Source organism: Eucyclogobius newberryi, unplaced genomic scaffold (assembly GCF_026437365.1).
Source record: "Eucyclogobius newberryi isolate DKJ021-1_F unplaced genomic scaffold, fEucNew1.0.hap1 SCAF_17, whole genome shotgun sequence".
NCBI lineage: Eukaryota > Metazoa > Chordata > Actinopteri > Gobiiformes > Gobiidae > Eucyclogobius > Eucyclogobius newberryi.
In genome coordinates, this window is record NW_027315801.1 from 8386129 (window position 1) to 8402249 (window position 16121).

Below are 16121 nucleotides of genomic sequence, written 5' to 3' on the forward strand. Positions count from 1 at the left end.
TGTTTTTGCTGATGTTTTTGAAACCAAATGTTCTTTAAATCCCTGACAAAACCAGTATTTCATGTCCTGAACAAACTTATACAAAACAAGATGTTCTGCACCAATAGTTGGTGTGAGAGGGATTCTATACAAGCCATTACGTGGATATGAGAATTACTATCTCAATAATGAAACAACAAAGAGCTATCTCCAACTGATTTGTAAAGCCATCTCAAATTATTCTGTATTTGTTATTATCTTTATGTTTTGCTGGTCTATTTTTAAACCCTTCTTTGGATTTAGGTGTAAAAAAAAAGTCAAAGTATAATGCTGCAAATCATGTGGCGTGTATTTGAGCTTTTTTTAAGCAAAAGATAAAGCCTTGAAACAAACCATGATGTAGTTTCTGTCACGACACGCTGTATAATTGCCCCTGTTGCTCCTGAACAGCCCCCGCTCCGCTGTGTCCGCGCAGGATGTTTCTGATTCACGCCTGAGCGCGCGCGCTCCATCTGCTCTGCGCCGTGGCTCGTGTCAGTCTCATGCCGTTCACAGCTCAAATTCAAACTGTATAAAAAGCAAATTTACTCACAAATTCCTTTATTTTATTCTAGTATTGATCATTTGGGGATACAATAAAACTTATTATTGTTCTATTTAAAAAAAAATATTTATGAGAGTTTGGGGGGTGAAAAGAAAAAACGGCTAGAAGGCATATTTAAGACAAAAATATAATAAAACATAATACCAAATGATATATTCTGTATTTAGAGGTATGCTAAATATTACATTTCGTTGTAATTTGGTTATAGGCCATCAAATATAATATCAAATGCGTGGGCCTCAGAGAAGGCTTAAAATAAAGGCTGTCTTTCCATTTTGGTAGTACGGGTGACCACAGCCCGGGGGCTGCACAGATGGATACCCACGCGGAAACCGGGACAAAAACCCTCCCAACTGAAGCCCCTCTTGAAAGTTTTTTTTTGTTGTCTCATCTCACACTATAGGCTCAGAGGAGCTGGTTCCCAGACTGGACTTGGTGGCAGTTATTCGGGGGCCCCAAGGGGCAGGGCAGGACGCGTGCACAACGGCGCAAATACTGTTGTATGAAATAATAGAGGGCTGGGAACCACAAAACTCCCTCCAACGAGCAGCTTGCACCAAAGCGCGTCTTTCACAAAAAGTAAAGGGGACATACACGGCAGAGTGGGACATGTCCACCAACCCGTCCCAACAAAGCATTGTGCAAAAGTGTCTCCTTTCAACGTTATTGTTCATGTGTGATTGGCTGGTGAGTTTGGATATTTTGACAGTGGGTCTAGAAACAACAATGCCCATTGTGATATTCCTGGGTTCCAACTTGATTAAAATATTTATAATAAGGACATTTTTGAAAAAAATAAAAATTAAAAAAGACGAAGAAGGGAAATTTAGGCTTGTCCATTTTTACACAATTCTTTGGTATATCTATTTTAAAAGGAAGGTTTGGCAGTTGATCCTTTTCTAATTCTATTGTTACTTTTTTAGTTTTTTTAATTGTGTTAAATGTTACTCCTGCACACCAGTTTTACTTTTGTCAGTTTCCCTCCAAAAACTCTAAAGTCTCTCGCAGTGAGGGGCACGAGTGCCTGGGATGCTGATGGGGAAGAGGGGGATGGGAGCGCGAGCACGAGTAAAGATAAGCTCCATCTGCTGCGCGTTTCGACGCGTGCCAAACGCGTGAGAACAACTGCACTGTTCAGACTCTTTCGTGTTGTTTAGGTGAAATTCTACAATATTTGTTTTTATGTATAGTCATACTATGTTTTGATATGAGTGGATGATGAATCATTGTAAATGTCTAAAATATTCAGTAAGAACTACAAAGTGGAATGGTGGCCTGCATTGCATTAATGATTCTGAATGTCATAATGTGTCAGAAATACTTTTATTGCCTGTAAGATAAACATTTAGAAACTTATGTATTTTAAAATGCACTAAACATTTTCTTTGATATCCATACATTTACATACTTATTGGCAAGTTTGTGTCCAAGGTTTTGCGGCCATTTTAACTCCTCCCCCACTGAGCCCAGGTATCGTCGTCACAAAAACGCTTCATACACAGATGTTAATCCAAACATAGCGTGGCTTGGGTCTCTGCTTTATTAATTTGGAGAATACATTAAAGTTCTGCCATCTCCTCAACTGACACGTGATCTGCGTCCATTGTGTGTTGGGGGATGTGGAAACGACGCCTTGAACATTCAGTAATAGATTTTGAGTAATAACTTTAAGTTGTATACATACTAGGAAAATAAAATAAAGGTTTTCAACGACATTTCTCAACCACAAAGGTTAGTGGGTGGTGAAAGATGAAAACGTTTTTGGTTAATAAATAGGCAGGAAAACGACAAGCAAAATAAAAACAAAATTAGGCTATAATTAAAGGTTAGAGTGTCTACAGAGCAATTAAAAATAGCGTGTGGCCATGAACTGATAAAAGGTATTGCACATACCTTTCTTTGTAACCTGAGTCTTGTTAACAAACATAACTGGTGTTGAAATAAATGGCTTGAATTTATAAAGTAAAAAAAGATCATCAACATCATTGTGCACATACCAGCAGACGGGGCCCCCTGGCCCCCCTCATAGGCAGCCTCCGGACCATTGCGCTTTCTGGCTCCGCCCCCGACGCTCTCCAGCCACATAAATAAGGACATCCCGCACAGAGCTCCACACTCGAGCCCTTCAGCTCCACGAGAACAACCTCACGCACGAACAGAAACAAAATGAGCCCAAGCATCACAAGCGAAGCCCGGCAGCCTCTCTGCCGCACAGTGGCCCAGAGGAAAAAGGCCCACGAACTCAGAAAGGTAAGAGCTGGTCCATAGTTTATTTGAATCAATATGTGTTTTTTTTTTTTTTTATCTGAGCCTTTGTGTTGAGTGTCTAACGTGCATCTTTGCTTGCAGACTCTTAAACCTCTTTTGGAAAAGAGAAGACGTGCACGCATCAACGACAGCCTGAGCCATCTGAAGAGCCTCATTCTGCCGCTGATCGGAAAGGACAATGCACGTTACTCCAAACTGGAGAAAGCCGATATTTTGGAGATGACCGTTCGATTTCTCAGAGATCTGCCCTCCACTTCCTCAAAAGGTGAGCCTCTTCTTGTTGTCAACGTCCAATACTCTTCCTACTTTTATGCACGCTCGTCTATTCAACTTTTCATGTCCACTAATCAAATACTGTGTTTTCTCCAGATCCAACAGAAAGCTACAAAGATGGATACAAAGCCTGTCTCCAGCGCGTGACCGCTCTGCTCCCCAGAACCAGCCTGGACCAGAGCGCGTGCCAGCGCGTCAATGACTTCGTACAGCAGTCCATGTCCGCGAGCCTCACTCCCACGTGCCTGAACTGCTGTGCCCAGAGCTCAAGGACCCTGCCTCAGATCCAGCAGCGGCTCCAGAGCCTCAAGTCCAGCTTCAGCTCCAGAGCCCAGCCTCAGTGCGCGGCTCCCGGGAGCGCGCAGCCGCAACAGGCTGTGCCCGAGCCCATGTGGAGGCCGTGGTAGAAACATCATGGCCACTTGTTCAAACATGTTCATTATTGTACAGTGTTATTTATTTATAGATATAATATTTGCTCACTGAATGTCAAATGTGACGCGTTGTGTTTTATGTAAAAGCAGAGCAACGCACAGACGCCGGCAAAGTTTTAAAATGCAATCCTCTTTGGGGTTTCAAAGCACGGGTTGACTAGACAACACTTTTGTAAAACCCCAAGGGTTAATATGTTGAGGTTTGCACGAGGGACTTAAAAGTATTTGGTCTGTGCAAAAGATAGTCTGTAAACACTATGTGTTCGGTATAAGGATGTGGAATGATACGTGGGATTTAACTATTGTTTGTTTCAAATATGATTCAATAAAATCTCATTTGCTGAAGTTGATTTTCACTATGTTTTTTTTCTTGACATACATTGACTTTCCATATGAATAAAAAGTATCACTACGTGTAAACCCAAATCCACGTAGGCTACATGAAAGCAGTAAAAAGGCGCCAAACGCATAAAGCCACAGGTCAGAGCAGAAGAGCGGCCACCCGTGCATTGAAGCTGCAGCTGCTGCTCTATTGTTGCGCTGTGGCGCCTCTCCAGTTACCGCCAAATCTGTGGGAAACGTCTCACAGTGTGACACAGGCAGAAACAATGACAAACAGCAATTGAAAAAACAAGCGCACTTCCGAAATTACACCATCCATTGATCCATTGAATTGTCAACACAGATCTGTCTGCTTAAACCACGTACAGTGGCCTAGACATATTGTATGGAACTTAAGGTTATTCTATTTGACAAATGGAATCTAATTATCAATTCTAAATTACAATAGCATATATAATAGCAATAGTGCTCCTGTCTTTTAGGCTATTGTTTTATTTTGTTGACCAACCAAAATTCCTACTGACTGAAATCCACTTGTTCACACTATTTTAACGATTGTGAGAATTGTAACCTTCAGAGACAGTTAACCAATCGTTAACTTGTGCCCCCTTGATCATGGAGACATTGCCTTAAGGAAAGAACATTTTCAGGATGAATTTATCAGAATTGTGCCATCTGCACCTATGGCAAACAGCTCTGCAAAATATGCAACCACAACCTTTGAATATGTGAACAATCCAATCTTATACATATGGCCTTAATCCAAACAATCCCTTGTTGTAAGGATATGAGGGATTCTCAATGCTTTGTTATAGCCTGGCCCTTCAGAGCGTAAATGAACACTGATTCCTTATCTGGACATGTTCAATACTGGAGCCATTTTGTGCAAGTTATAAAACACATAATAAACAAATAACATATATATATATATATATATATATATATATATATATATATATATATATATATATATATATATATATATATATATATATATATATATATAAGATAAGATAAGATAAGATAAGATAAGATAAGATAAGATATTCCTTTATTGTCCCACATGGGGAAATTTCATTGGTGCAACGCAGGTAGATACAGAGGTAGATACAGAAGAACAGATAACTTATAGGAAGTCTGAAAAACACTTTCAGTAGAAGATCTCCTATAAATAAATAAAAACTCCCATAGACGAATAAATAAATACCATTGCATGTGATCCCGACAGTAATTGCACATGAATATGTGTCACGACAGCACATAGATTGCACATGAATTTCACAGTAATTGCACATGAATTGCACATGAATTCCAACAGCAATTGCACATATGACAGAATTGCACATCAGTATTAGGTTAGGTCAGTATTGCGAGTGTTCAGTACTAACAGTTTTTGTTATAAAGTCTGACAGCAGCAGGAAGGGAAGACCTACGGAACCTTTCCTTCACACATCGAGGGTGGATCAGTCTCTCACTGAAGCTGCTCTCCAGAGCGGAGAGAGTGTCCTGCAGGGGGTGACACTCATGGTCCAGCATAGATGTGAATCTAGCCAGGACCCTCCTGTCCCCCACCTCCTGCACCGAGTCCAGAGCACAGCCCAGGACGGAGCTGGACTTCTTGATGACTCTGTCCAGCCTCTTCCTCTCCCTCTCTGTGATGCTGCTGCTCCAGCAGGCCACACCATACAGGAGGGCCGATGCCACCACAGAGTCGTAGAAGGTCTTCAGGAGTGGCCCTGTCACTCCAAAAGACCTGAGTCTCCTCAGGAGGTAGAGCCGACTCTGGCTCTTCCTGTACAGTGCGTCTGTGTTATGAGTCCAGTCCAGTTTGTGGTTCAGATGAACACCCAGGTACTTGTATGAGTCCACTCTCTCAATGTCCCGTCCCTGGATGTTCACTGGTGAGGGGGCAGTGGGGTGGCGTCTGCGGAAATCCACCACCATCTCCTTGGTCTTCTCCGCGTTGATGAGGAGGTGGTTCCACAAAGTCCTGCGCCAGTCCTCTGTACTCGGCGTCATCGTCGTCCGTGATGAGTCCGATGATGGCAGAGTCGTCAGAGAACTTCTGCAGGCCACAGCTGTCCGTGTCATGTTTGAAGTCTGCAGTGTAAAGGGTGAAGAGAAAGGGCGCGAGGACAGTGCCCTGGGGCGCCCCCACACTGCAGGTCCGAGTGTCAGACACACAGTTCCGGGCTCTCACAAACTGGGGTCGGTCTGTGAGGTAGTCCAGGATCCACTCTGCCAGGTCATACTCCACACCAGCCGTCTCCAGCTTGTCCCTCAGGAGCAGTGGCTGGATGGTGTTGAAGGCGCTGGAAAGATCGAAGAACAGAATCCTCAAAGAGCTGCCAGGCTTTTCCAGGTGAGAGAGAGAGCAGTGCAGCAGGGAGATGACGGCGTCCTCCACTCCGATGCCAGACCGATATGCAAACTGCAGCGGGTCCATGGCTGAGCTCACGGTGGAGCGGAGGTGGTCCAGGACTGTTGAGGTGTTGAGGTCTTTGGGGCTCGGTGTCTTAGGCACAGGTACCAGACAGGAGGTCTTCCAGACCTGTGGTACCACCCTCAGCTTCAGGCTCATGTTGAAGACATGCTCCATAACTCCACACAGTTCATCTGCGCAGGACTTAAGGAGCCTGGGACTGATGCCATCAGGTCCTGCTGCCTTCCTCACTTTAATCCTCTTCAGCTCACTCCTCACCTGTGCTGCTGTGACAGTCAGTGGTTGGCAGGGGGACCGTGTGCTGGGGGGATGGGTGAGTCCAGGCGAAGTGGGGAGCTGATGGTCCGGGGCAGATAAGCGAAGAGGAACAGATGCAGGGCATTGTCCAGCTGTGGAAGAGGGAGCATGCAGCTGTGCAGGGGGAGGGGCGGGTGACCGATCAAACCTCAAGAAGTGAGCATTTAAATCATTCACCCACTGTAGATCCCCCTCTGTCTGGGCAGGGGGGATTTTGAAGCCCGAGATGGTTTTCAGGCTCCTCCACACTCCCTGAATGTTCTTTTGCTGCAGCTGCTCCTCCATCCTCCTCTTGTAGCCGGCCTCAGCCTGCCTGATCTTCCTCCTCAGCTCCTTCTGCAAAGTCCTCAGCTCCTCCTTGTTCCCTGACCTGAAGGCTCTCTTCTTCTCCTTCAACAGAGCCTTCAGTTCACGGTTAATCCATGGCTTGTTGTTTGGAAAACACTGCACCGTCCGGGAGGGAACAATGTTCTCAAAACAGAAGTTGATGTAGTCCGTGATGCACTCTGTGATGGTGTTGATGTCCTCCCCATGTGGGTCATAAAGCTCAGTCCAGACAGTGGTGCTGAAGCAGTCCCTCAGAGCCTCCTCGCTCTCAGCAGACCACATCCTCACCTCACGGGACACCACAGGCTGCCTGCGCACGATGGGTTCATACACAGGCCTCAGATGTACAAGGTTGTGGTCCGAGCTGCCCAGGGGAGGGAGGGGGGAAGAAGAATAAGCCTCCTTGGTGTTGGCAAAAAACAAGTCCAACGTTCTATTCTCTCTGGTGGGGCAGGTAACATACTGGGTGTATGTTGGTAGAACAGAAGAGGGAGAAGCGTGGTTAAAGTCACCAGAGATGAGGAAGAGAGCCTGTGGATATATATATATATATATATATATATATATATATATATATATATATATATATATATATATATATATATATATATATATATACAAGTTATTGATTTCCTTTCAAGGTGAGGCGAGGTATTGCAGTTTGAGTCATCCATTACCTCATCCCAGCTGCCAACAGATATGCTCCAAATGTCCACAATGTTCATGGAGCTTTGAGGCCCAACTTCATTGAATTGAAGTCAAGTGGGACGCGAATGTAGAAAACAGTCTACAGTGCATGCTCTCTTAAACTCAGTCCAATCGTCAGTTCCAACCAGAATTTCTCCAGCAACCAGTATTTCCTTGTGAATAGTGCACACTTTGACATGGCATTACAAACTAAGTGATATATTTTTCCAGAATTCTTCATTTTATTGTCCTCTATTGAGAAGTATGTGTTCCCACTCTTCATCTCTTTCCCATTTACTTAATTTATTTAGTAGAATGACTGTCCAGATTATTAATGCATTTATATGATTTAGAGATTATTCCTCATGAAAGTTCTGATTTTTATGCCTTAATATATATTTCTATCAGAGTATTATAGTTACTTACAATTTAATTCATTGGTTGTATAACTCCTTGTTTGTACCTGTAAAGTCTATAATCTTTCAAGGAGTATATAATAGCACACTTAGATCGAATAAATTCAGTAAATCAGTATTTAATATGATGTAGTTGAATCAGTTCTGTCTCTGTGCTATAATGAGGAAAAAGCTAGATTGAAAATCACTCAGGACCTCAAGTGGGAGCCCACCATAAGCTCCCTCATCAAGAAGGCCCAGCAGAGGATGTACTTCCTGCGGCAGCTGAGGAAAGCCAAGCTGCCAGCGCAGATGATGGTGCAGTTCTACACGGCCATCATTGAGTCCATCCTCACCTCCTCCATCACCGTGTGGTACGCTGGAGCCACAGCCAGGGACAAACAGAGACTACAGTGCATTGTGCCTCTGCTGAAAAGGTGATCGGCTGCAGACTTCCATCTCTGCAGGACCTGTACGTCTCCAGGGGCCTGGGACGAACAGGTCGGATCACAGCCGGACTCTTCTCACCCTGGACACGGATCATTTGAGCCGCTCCTCTCAGCCAGGAGGCTACAGAACCTCCCCCACAAGAACAGTTTCTTTCCCTCTGCTATTGGACTTATGAACACTTCTAAACACCTGCAACTTTAACAATACTCAACCAATACTTTTCACGCACTGTTAACTTTCCGCACTATTTCCGGCCATCTGTACATTTCTGTGTAAATTTCTGTAATCATACTGAGACCAAGTTTATTTTTACTCTTTTTTTATTTGTAGATTCTTAATTTATGCATGCCTTATTTGATTCTATAGATGTTGCTATTATTATTCAATTATTCATTGTTTTATGTGGCACTTTAACGCTGAAACAAGTTCCTATCTTTGCTAACTGTGGTCAGTGACAATGGCAATAAACCTTTTTATTCTGATCAGAAAGTTTTAAGTAGAATCCTTTAATGTTAACAGCATTTTGTTGACATGATTGCAAAACACTCTTAGAAACCCTAATCTGTGGCAGTGATTGTAGTCTTCCTGGGCAACCTACATCAGATGTATCAAATTCAAGGGGCACTAAAAGGAGAAATAATTGAATAAAATTATAATAATAAATAAATTCCACAAATTGATGAACAATATGACTGCTTGATATCTGGAGGGAGATTAACTCCAATGCACGCCAATACACACATACAAACTACTCGAGTAGAATAGACTATTTGTTTATTTTCAATAAAGACAGATCAAAAATCCCCAAGACAGATATAGGCATAATAGACTTAAGTGATCATGCTCCTATCTACATTACGGCAGAATTAGAGGAAAAATGAAAAAACACACTTTAGGGGTTCAATACCAATCTGCTTAATGACCCTTTGTTTGAGGAGAAAAAGTGAAACGACATTGAAATATATGTGGAGGAAAATGACAATTATGAAACTTCCCTGCCCAACATCTTGGATGCTGCTTAAGCAGTTTTGAGAGGTAACATTATAGCCATTGCCTCATCTAAAAAGAAACAAAGGGAGAAAAAGCTAAATTATCTGCAAAAACATGCCAAGCAAGAAGGGTGTCCTCAAATGCTACAGGAAATTAAATAGTTCAGAGAAGAAATTGATGATCTGACCTCACAGGAAATAGTTAAGAAAAATATATGTACCAAACAAAGATAGTGGATCAACATTTTCTAAATCATTAGCCTGGAACCTTAGTAAACAACAAAAGGAAAGATCATTTTTTAGAATATGAGCCAAGCAGAGAAAGCAAAACCCAATTCAATCTTCAATTGAATCCTTCTACAAAATAGTTTTCTCTAAAATTTCAGGAGATAAAGAAAATTAAATAAATCGTTTTTTGCTTCACCAACACCGTTTACGGTGTGGGTGGAGACCTGCTGACCTCAACTGGGGATGTCGTCGGACGGTGGAAGGAATACTTTGAGGATCTCCTTAATCCCTCAGTCACGTCAGGGGTCGGAGGGTGTCCGGTTTGGGGACCACAGGATCTCATCTCTGCTGTTTGCAGACGATGTTGTCCTGATGGCTCCATCAAATCGAGACCTTCAGCATGCACTGGGACGGTTTGCAGCCGAGTGTGAAGCGGCTGGGATGAGAATCAGCACCTCCAAATCCGAGGCCATGGTTCTCGATTGGAAAAAGGTGGCTTGCCCTCTTCAGGTGGGTGGGGTGTCCTTGCCTCAAGTGGAGGAGTTCAAGTATCTCGGGGTCTTGTTCACGAGTGAGGGAAGGATGGAGCGTGAGATTGAGAGTTGGATCGGTGCAGCGGCTGCAGTGATGCAGTCGCTGCATCTGACCGTTGTGGTAAAGAAGGAGCTGAGTCGAAAGGCAAAGCTCTCTATTTACCGATCAATCTACGTTTCTGCCCTCACCTATGGTCATGAGCTTTGGGTAATGACCGAAAGGACAAGATCGCGGATACAAGCGGTCGAAATGAGTTTCCTCTGTCGTGTGGCTTGGCGCTCCCTCAGAGCTAGGGTGAGGAGCTCGGCCACACGGGGGGAGCTCGGAGTAGAGCCGCTGCTCCTCCACGTCGAGAGGAGTCAGCTGAGGTGTTTCGGGCATGTCCCACCGGGAAGAGGCCCCGGGGAAGACCCAGGACACGCTGGAGGGACAATGTCTCTCGGCTGGCCTGGGAACGCCTCGGGATCCCCCCGGAGGAGTTGGAGGAAGTGTCTGGGGAGGGGGAGGTCTGGGAGTCCCTGCTTGGACTGCTGACCGCGACCCGGCCCCGCATAAAGCGGTTGAAGATGGATGGATGGATAAATTGTTTTTTTGGACTCCCTCAATTTATGACCAAAAAGCAAATAAAAAAATATTGGAGCTGAAAAAAATGTGTTGGAAATACATGATGCAATCAAGAGACTAAAGAACAATACATCTAATACATGGGTTTGGATGATGTATCTGTGTGATGTTGTGGAGTGTGTGTAGCTTCATGTAATGTAGTAAGGCAATGTAGACAAAGACACATTTTCTCTCTGGGACAAGAAAGTTTACCTCACCTTAGGGTCTGGAGAAGAAAATGAAAAGTTTTGATATGTTTAAAAAAAAAAAAATCCTTTGATTGGACTTTTGATGATATTTACAAATAAGGAGTTATTATAACCAAGAAATCAAACAAATCCCTCTAAAAAGCATTGACACTTTGGACAGCCAATAATTACATTAAAATACCATAAATGTGAAAGAGAGGGTAATTTTGTTTTGACTGAAGAAGGATGGGAAAGTGTATGTACTTGTCAATGGAGGTTGCTTGGAGGAAATTTGTGCATAATGCATGTCAAACTGTTCACGATTCTCAAGGAGGTTCTACCTGCTGGAGAAACTGTGGTTGCCAGAAAACTCACCATTGCCAGGTATTTTGGGATCTTCTTGTTGCTCATAAATATTCTATATATCCCACCTGATTTTAGAACTATGTGTTTGGGCCTCAAAACTCCCACCATGGACAAAATAAATGGATACCTTTTTTTTTGGCTGCAGGAAAGAAGGCGTTACAAAAAATGGATGACTCAAACCACACCAGCAATCAAGGACTAAGCCCAAATTATAATGTTTGGGTGTGTGTTTTTAAATAAAATACAAATTTACTAGATAACTTTTTATTTATCTTTGCCTTCTACTCAAATTAAGCACAGCCTCATACAAATAATAAAGTATGACAAACTTGTCTCTCTAAAACCATTGTGTCCTGAAAGAACATCTGTCTGTTTTCAGTCCAGAGACGAGATAAACATGGTTTGTCCTATGTATGTATGTTTTGTTTAGATCACAATGAACAACCTTTAATCTTCAAGTTAAATTATAGTTTCATATGTTTGATAAAATCATAAGAATAGAGCCTCTCTAACCAAACTATAAATAGGCACTTTTGTGCTTCTTGTGTTTCACTTTACTTTCCATATGGTCAATTTGAAGTACGCGTTAAACCTTTTATTAGATTTGAAACGAAAGCCGTTATTTGACAGAAGATGCATGTCCTATAAGACACGATCCACCCCCTCACTGCTCGGAGCCACTTGCTTTCTGATTCCCGTGAAGTATCAGAGAATATCAGACAAAGGCTCGCTGTTATCCGGCCCGCACAGATGGGTTTCCGACGCTCAAAATGCGCCAAAAGACAAAAGAGGGCTATAACCGTAAGCGCAAAAATGCTGTGGACAAAGTTGACCCCCTCCCATCACCCCACGGCCCCACGGGACACAAGAGAGCGCGTGCAGCAAGTGTGTGGCTCTGAACATGAGCGCAAGCCTTTCCTCACCACAACGGACGAACCTTAGTGTTTCAGTACATTTATTTATTTATCTAATCTAGTTGGAGAATATGTGTAACCGAATTAAAACAGGTTCAAATAAACATATGACATTCAAATAGTTGTTTTTGAACAACAAAAACTAGTTTGATAATGTTGGTCATATTCAGACCAAGTCTATTTTTTGTGTGTAAATTCTGAATGTTATGCATGCCTTTTTTTGCAACTATTATTATTCAATATTATATGCTGCACCTAAAGGCCAAAGCAAATTCCGTTTGTGAATTCTGTTCAACAATGGCAGTAAACCTCTTTCTGATTCCGATTCTGATTAAATTTAACAAACAAATATAGGACCTATATATAATAAGTAATTGTGTAGTATTGAGGCAGTAGCATGGACAAAATCGTATGCCTGCTATTTATAACAAGACATAAGTCTTTAGTGACATAAACAAGTATTTAAACCATGCGTAAAATGAATTGTTCCAGCCCGGATAGTATAGTTGAATAGTGAATATTTCATTGTCCTCAAGCCACGCCACATACGTAAGGAGCACGCTGCTTTGAGGACCAATCTAGTGCTGATTAACAGCAACTGATGAAAGCTTGGACAGTTTACGTCAGGAGTCAAGCCCAATGAGACTGCATGTTTCAAACATGAGACGCATGTTACTTAAAACTTACGCAGATGGGGCACCCACGCTATGTGTGTAACTCAATGTTGTGCGTTTGCTCTGTTTGAAAAGTGTGTATTTCTTCCTTTTGTCTATGTGAAGGTTAGAGTGGGATGCAGGTCTCCGATGATGCGCAGAGGCAGAGGTTTCAGTGAGGGCGGGTGTGGCTGACCAGCGCAGTGAGGAGGAGGAGGAGGAGGAGGAGGAGGAGGAGGAGGAGGAGGAGGAGGTCAGTAACAGACTACCATCTGGTCACCATGGCGCGTGCTGCGCGCGTGGTTCCCCAGAGTGCTGTGGCATTTGATGAGCTGTCATAGGACAGTATAACATTCTAAAGTAAAATGTACATTTCATTTCAATGATGAGTTCCTAATTTTCCTCATTTCCAAGTTCTGGCATATTACATGTTTCCACATGTTTGTCACTAAGATAAGATAAAATAACCTTTATTTGTTCCTCATACCTTACTTTTACCTTACCTTACATTTGTCCAAAGAAATAGGAGAAACCCTTATGAAAGAGGACAAACATCATGTGTTTTTGGAGATTTTGAATCGTCTCAGCCCCATATGTCCCAGAAACCTTCTCCCTCCCATAGACTTCGCCCTGCTGCTGGTACAGTCCCCTGGGCAAAAACCGCCTAACATTTCATATGCAAAACTATTGTTGTTCCCATGAAGCAGATGTCATCATGAAAAGCGTGGCTTGGGTTTGTGATTGGGGTCTGGTTCTGAACAAAGTTTCCCCACTCAGCACCTCTCCAAAGCACACAAGAACGACACCTATTGACAAAAGGAGGTACTGCAACCACTTATTTCAACAAATAAAACTAAAATATCATCTAAAAAAAAAATATTATACAAGTTAGTACATAAAACCTGATTTGAAAACACAACATGGCCACACGATACCACGTGGGAATAAATGTCTCTCTGCAATGTCTCTCTGTTACAGTCAAGGTCCAAGTCATAAAATGTATATCAAATATTTTATTTTCATATATTGACACCTACAACATTGTTAAGTTATTTTTTGTGAATCTTTTGGGGGAATTTGTACTTTTCTGCCCTCAAAACAATCAAATAAAGTGCCTTGTAACGTGCATTCATCGCAAAATTACGCACTCATGAAAATGTTCACAAAATAAAACAAAACACGTTTGTATGCTGCACAAATAAAGATAAACATTCACTAGTTATTGTTGAACAGAGAAATCGTTGTTGATGTCGTTGGTGTTGCTGTTTATTGAGGGTTTGTCCAACTTTACGCACAGATATTGTCAGATTTCCACCGCGGTTTCTGTAATATTTGGCGTGCCGCACAGTTGTCACTCGTGGATTAAAAAACTAGACAGATGGTTATCTTTCTAATATGATGCCTTTGTGCTGCTTCCATTACATTTGTGACTGGTCCAAATGGTTCTAAGTTGGCTTGGGGGCGTAGCCGTGACGCACGGGACCGACGCTAAAATCACGGATAAATACCGCGAGCTCTGGCCGTTACAGACACTTCCTTCAGCCCTTCCTCTCCTGAACACACGTCCCAAAGAAGCCCACAGCACTATGTCTCCAAACATGAGCTGTGACGCGCTGCCGGCCTTTGAGCCAAACACTTTGACCAAAAGAAAAGAAGCATTGGAACTGAGAAAGGTAAGCCTGGAACAAAAAAGATTGACTCAGATATTTTATTGCATTTCTGTTGCGTTATTTTATATGTTGTGTATGTGAAACTAACCGATATTTCTCATTGAACAGACACTGAAGCCTCTGATGGAAAAAAGAAGGCGCGCTCGGATCAACGACAGCCTCAACCATCTGAAAAGCCTCATTCTCCCACTCACAGGCAGAGATGTAAGTCAAGCATCACACTTGTGTAGCCTACTTTTTGTAATATTATACAATAAAACATGTCTTTGTACAATTTTACGCATTGGAATCACATTTAAATCAATGTTTTTACTTACAGAAAACTCGTTATTCCAAATTGGAAAAGGCAGATATTCTGGAAATGACTGTGAGATTCCTCAGTGAAATGCCTCCTGCTAGCTCCAAAAGTAAGTTCTGTCCTCTTTAACACCTCGGCTTGAATGGACTTGTGAACTCCGATCATTTGAATCTAACGTTCTGGTTTTGCCCTCTCCAGATCCAACAGAAAGCTACAAAGATGGATACAAAGCCTGTCTCCAGCGCGTGACCGCTCTGCTCCCCAGAACCAGCCTGGACCAGAGCGCGTGCCAGCGCGTCAATGACTTCGTACAGCAGTCCATGTCCGCGAGCCTCACTCCCACGTGCCTGAACTGCTGTGCCCAGAGCTCAAGGACCCTGCCTCAGATCCAGCAGCGGCTCCAGAGCCTCAAGTCCAGCTTCAGCTCCAGAGCCCAGCCTCAGTGCGCGGCTCCCGGGAGCGCGCAGCCGCAACAGGCTGTGCCCGAGCCCATGTGGAGGCCGTGGTAGATGCACCTGCTGTTTGAAGACAGTTTGAGACATTGAAAGAAGCTACACGTCCAACAAACTCATTGTAAATACGGATTTTTGATGACTCCGCTCTTTGATGAATAATATTCATCGTGATTCCGATGTTGAGTATTGTATACTCGCCTTTACGCGCGTCTCTTGTCCGGTTTTAGTTGACAAAGTTTAGACCGTCGCATTATTTTAAACACCGCATGTATGTTTCCGTCGTGTATTCAGTCCTCGCGGAGGACTGAGTGAGAGGGCCCTAAACCCGCCCAGTAAGACCCCAAGGGTCAGTGTTCTTTATCTGCCAGAGTCCGGCAGATGCACCGTAGACTCAGTGCGTCTCTGTTGTATCTCTGATGGGATTATCTTATTTTTGCTATTTTCAGCAAGTCTTAATATAATAATATTTGTTATATGTGATTGTATTGCTATCAAGGCAAGTATGGTTTATTTTGCTATATTCAGCAAGTCTTGTATATATGTTATATAAAACTAATAAAACTGCGATCTCGTAACGTGTTTCAAATTGCCTTCCTTTGTTCCAAGCTTATGGCTTTTATCTGAACTGTTGCTAAAATAGCCCTTACATACGAGTAACTTAACCTAGCTCACTCTTTTACAGTGAATTACATAGGCTATATTTCTTTTGGTTAACCTTTTGTTT

At 42.8% G+C, this 16121-nt stretch overlaps 2 protein-coding genes across 2 annotated transcripts; both read left to right on the top strand.

Moving 5' to 3' along the window:
• Positions 1 to 2645: 2645 nt before the first annotated feature.
• LOC140362400 (transcription factor HES-2-like) lies at positions 2646 to 3908 on the top strand. The gene is made up of 3 exons (XM_072448506.1): positions 2646 to 2833; positions 2933 to 3116; positions 3221 to 3908. Exons 1-3 carry the CDS (start codon positions 2750 to 2752, stop codon positions 3529 to 3531), a joined length of 579 nt encoding a protein of 192 aa, XP_072304607.1. The 5' UTR covers positions 2646 to 2749; the 3' UTR covers positions 3532 to 3908.
• A 10844-nt stretch (positions 3909 to 14752) lies between these two features.
• On the top strand, positions 14753 to 15488 carry LOC140362401 (transcription factor HES-2-like). The gene is made up of 3 exons (XM_072448507.1): positions 14753 to 14848; positions 14964 to 15051; positions 15141 to 15488. Exons 1-3 carry the CDS (start codon positions 14768 to 14770, stop codon positions 15449 to 15451), a joined length of 480 nt encoding a protein of 159 aa, XP_072304608.1. The 5' UTR covers positions 14753 to 14767; the 3' UTR covers positions 15452 to 15488.
• Positions 15489 to 16121: the final 633 nt, after the last annotated feature.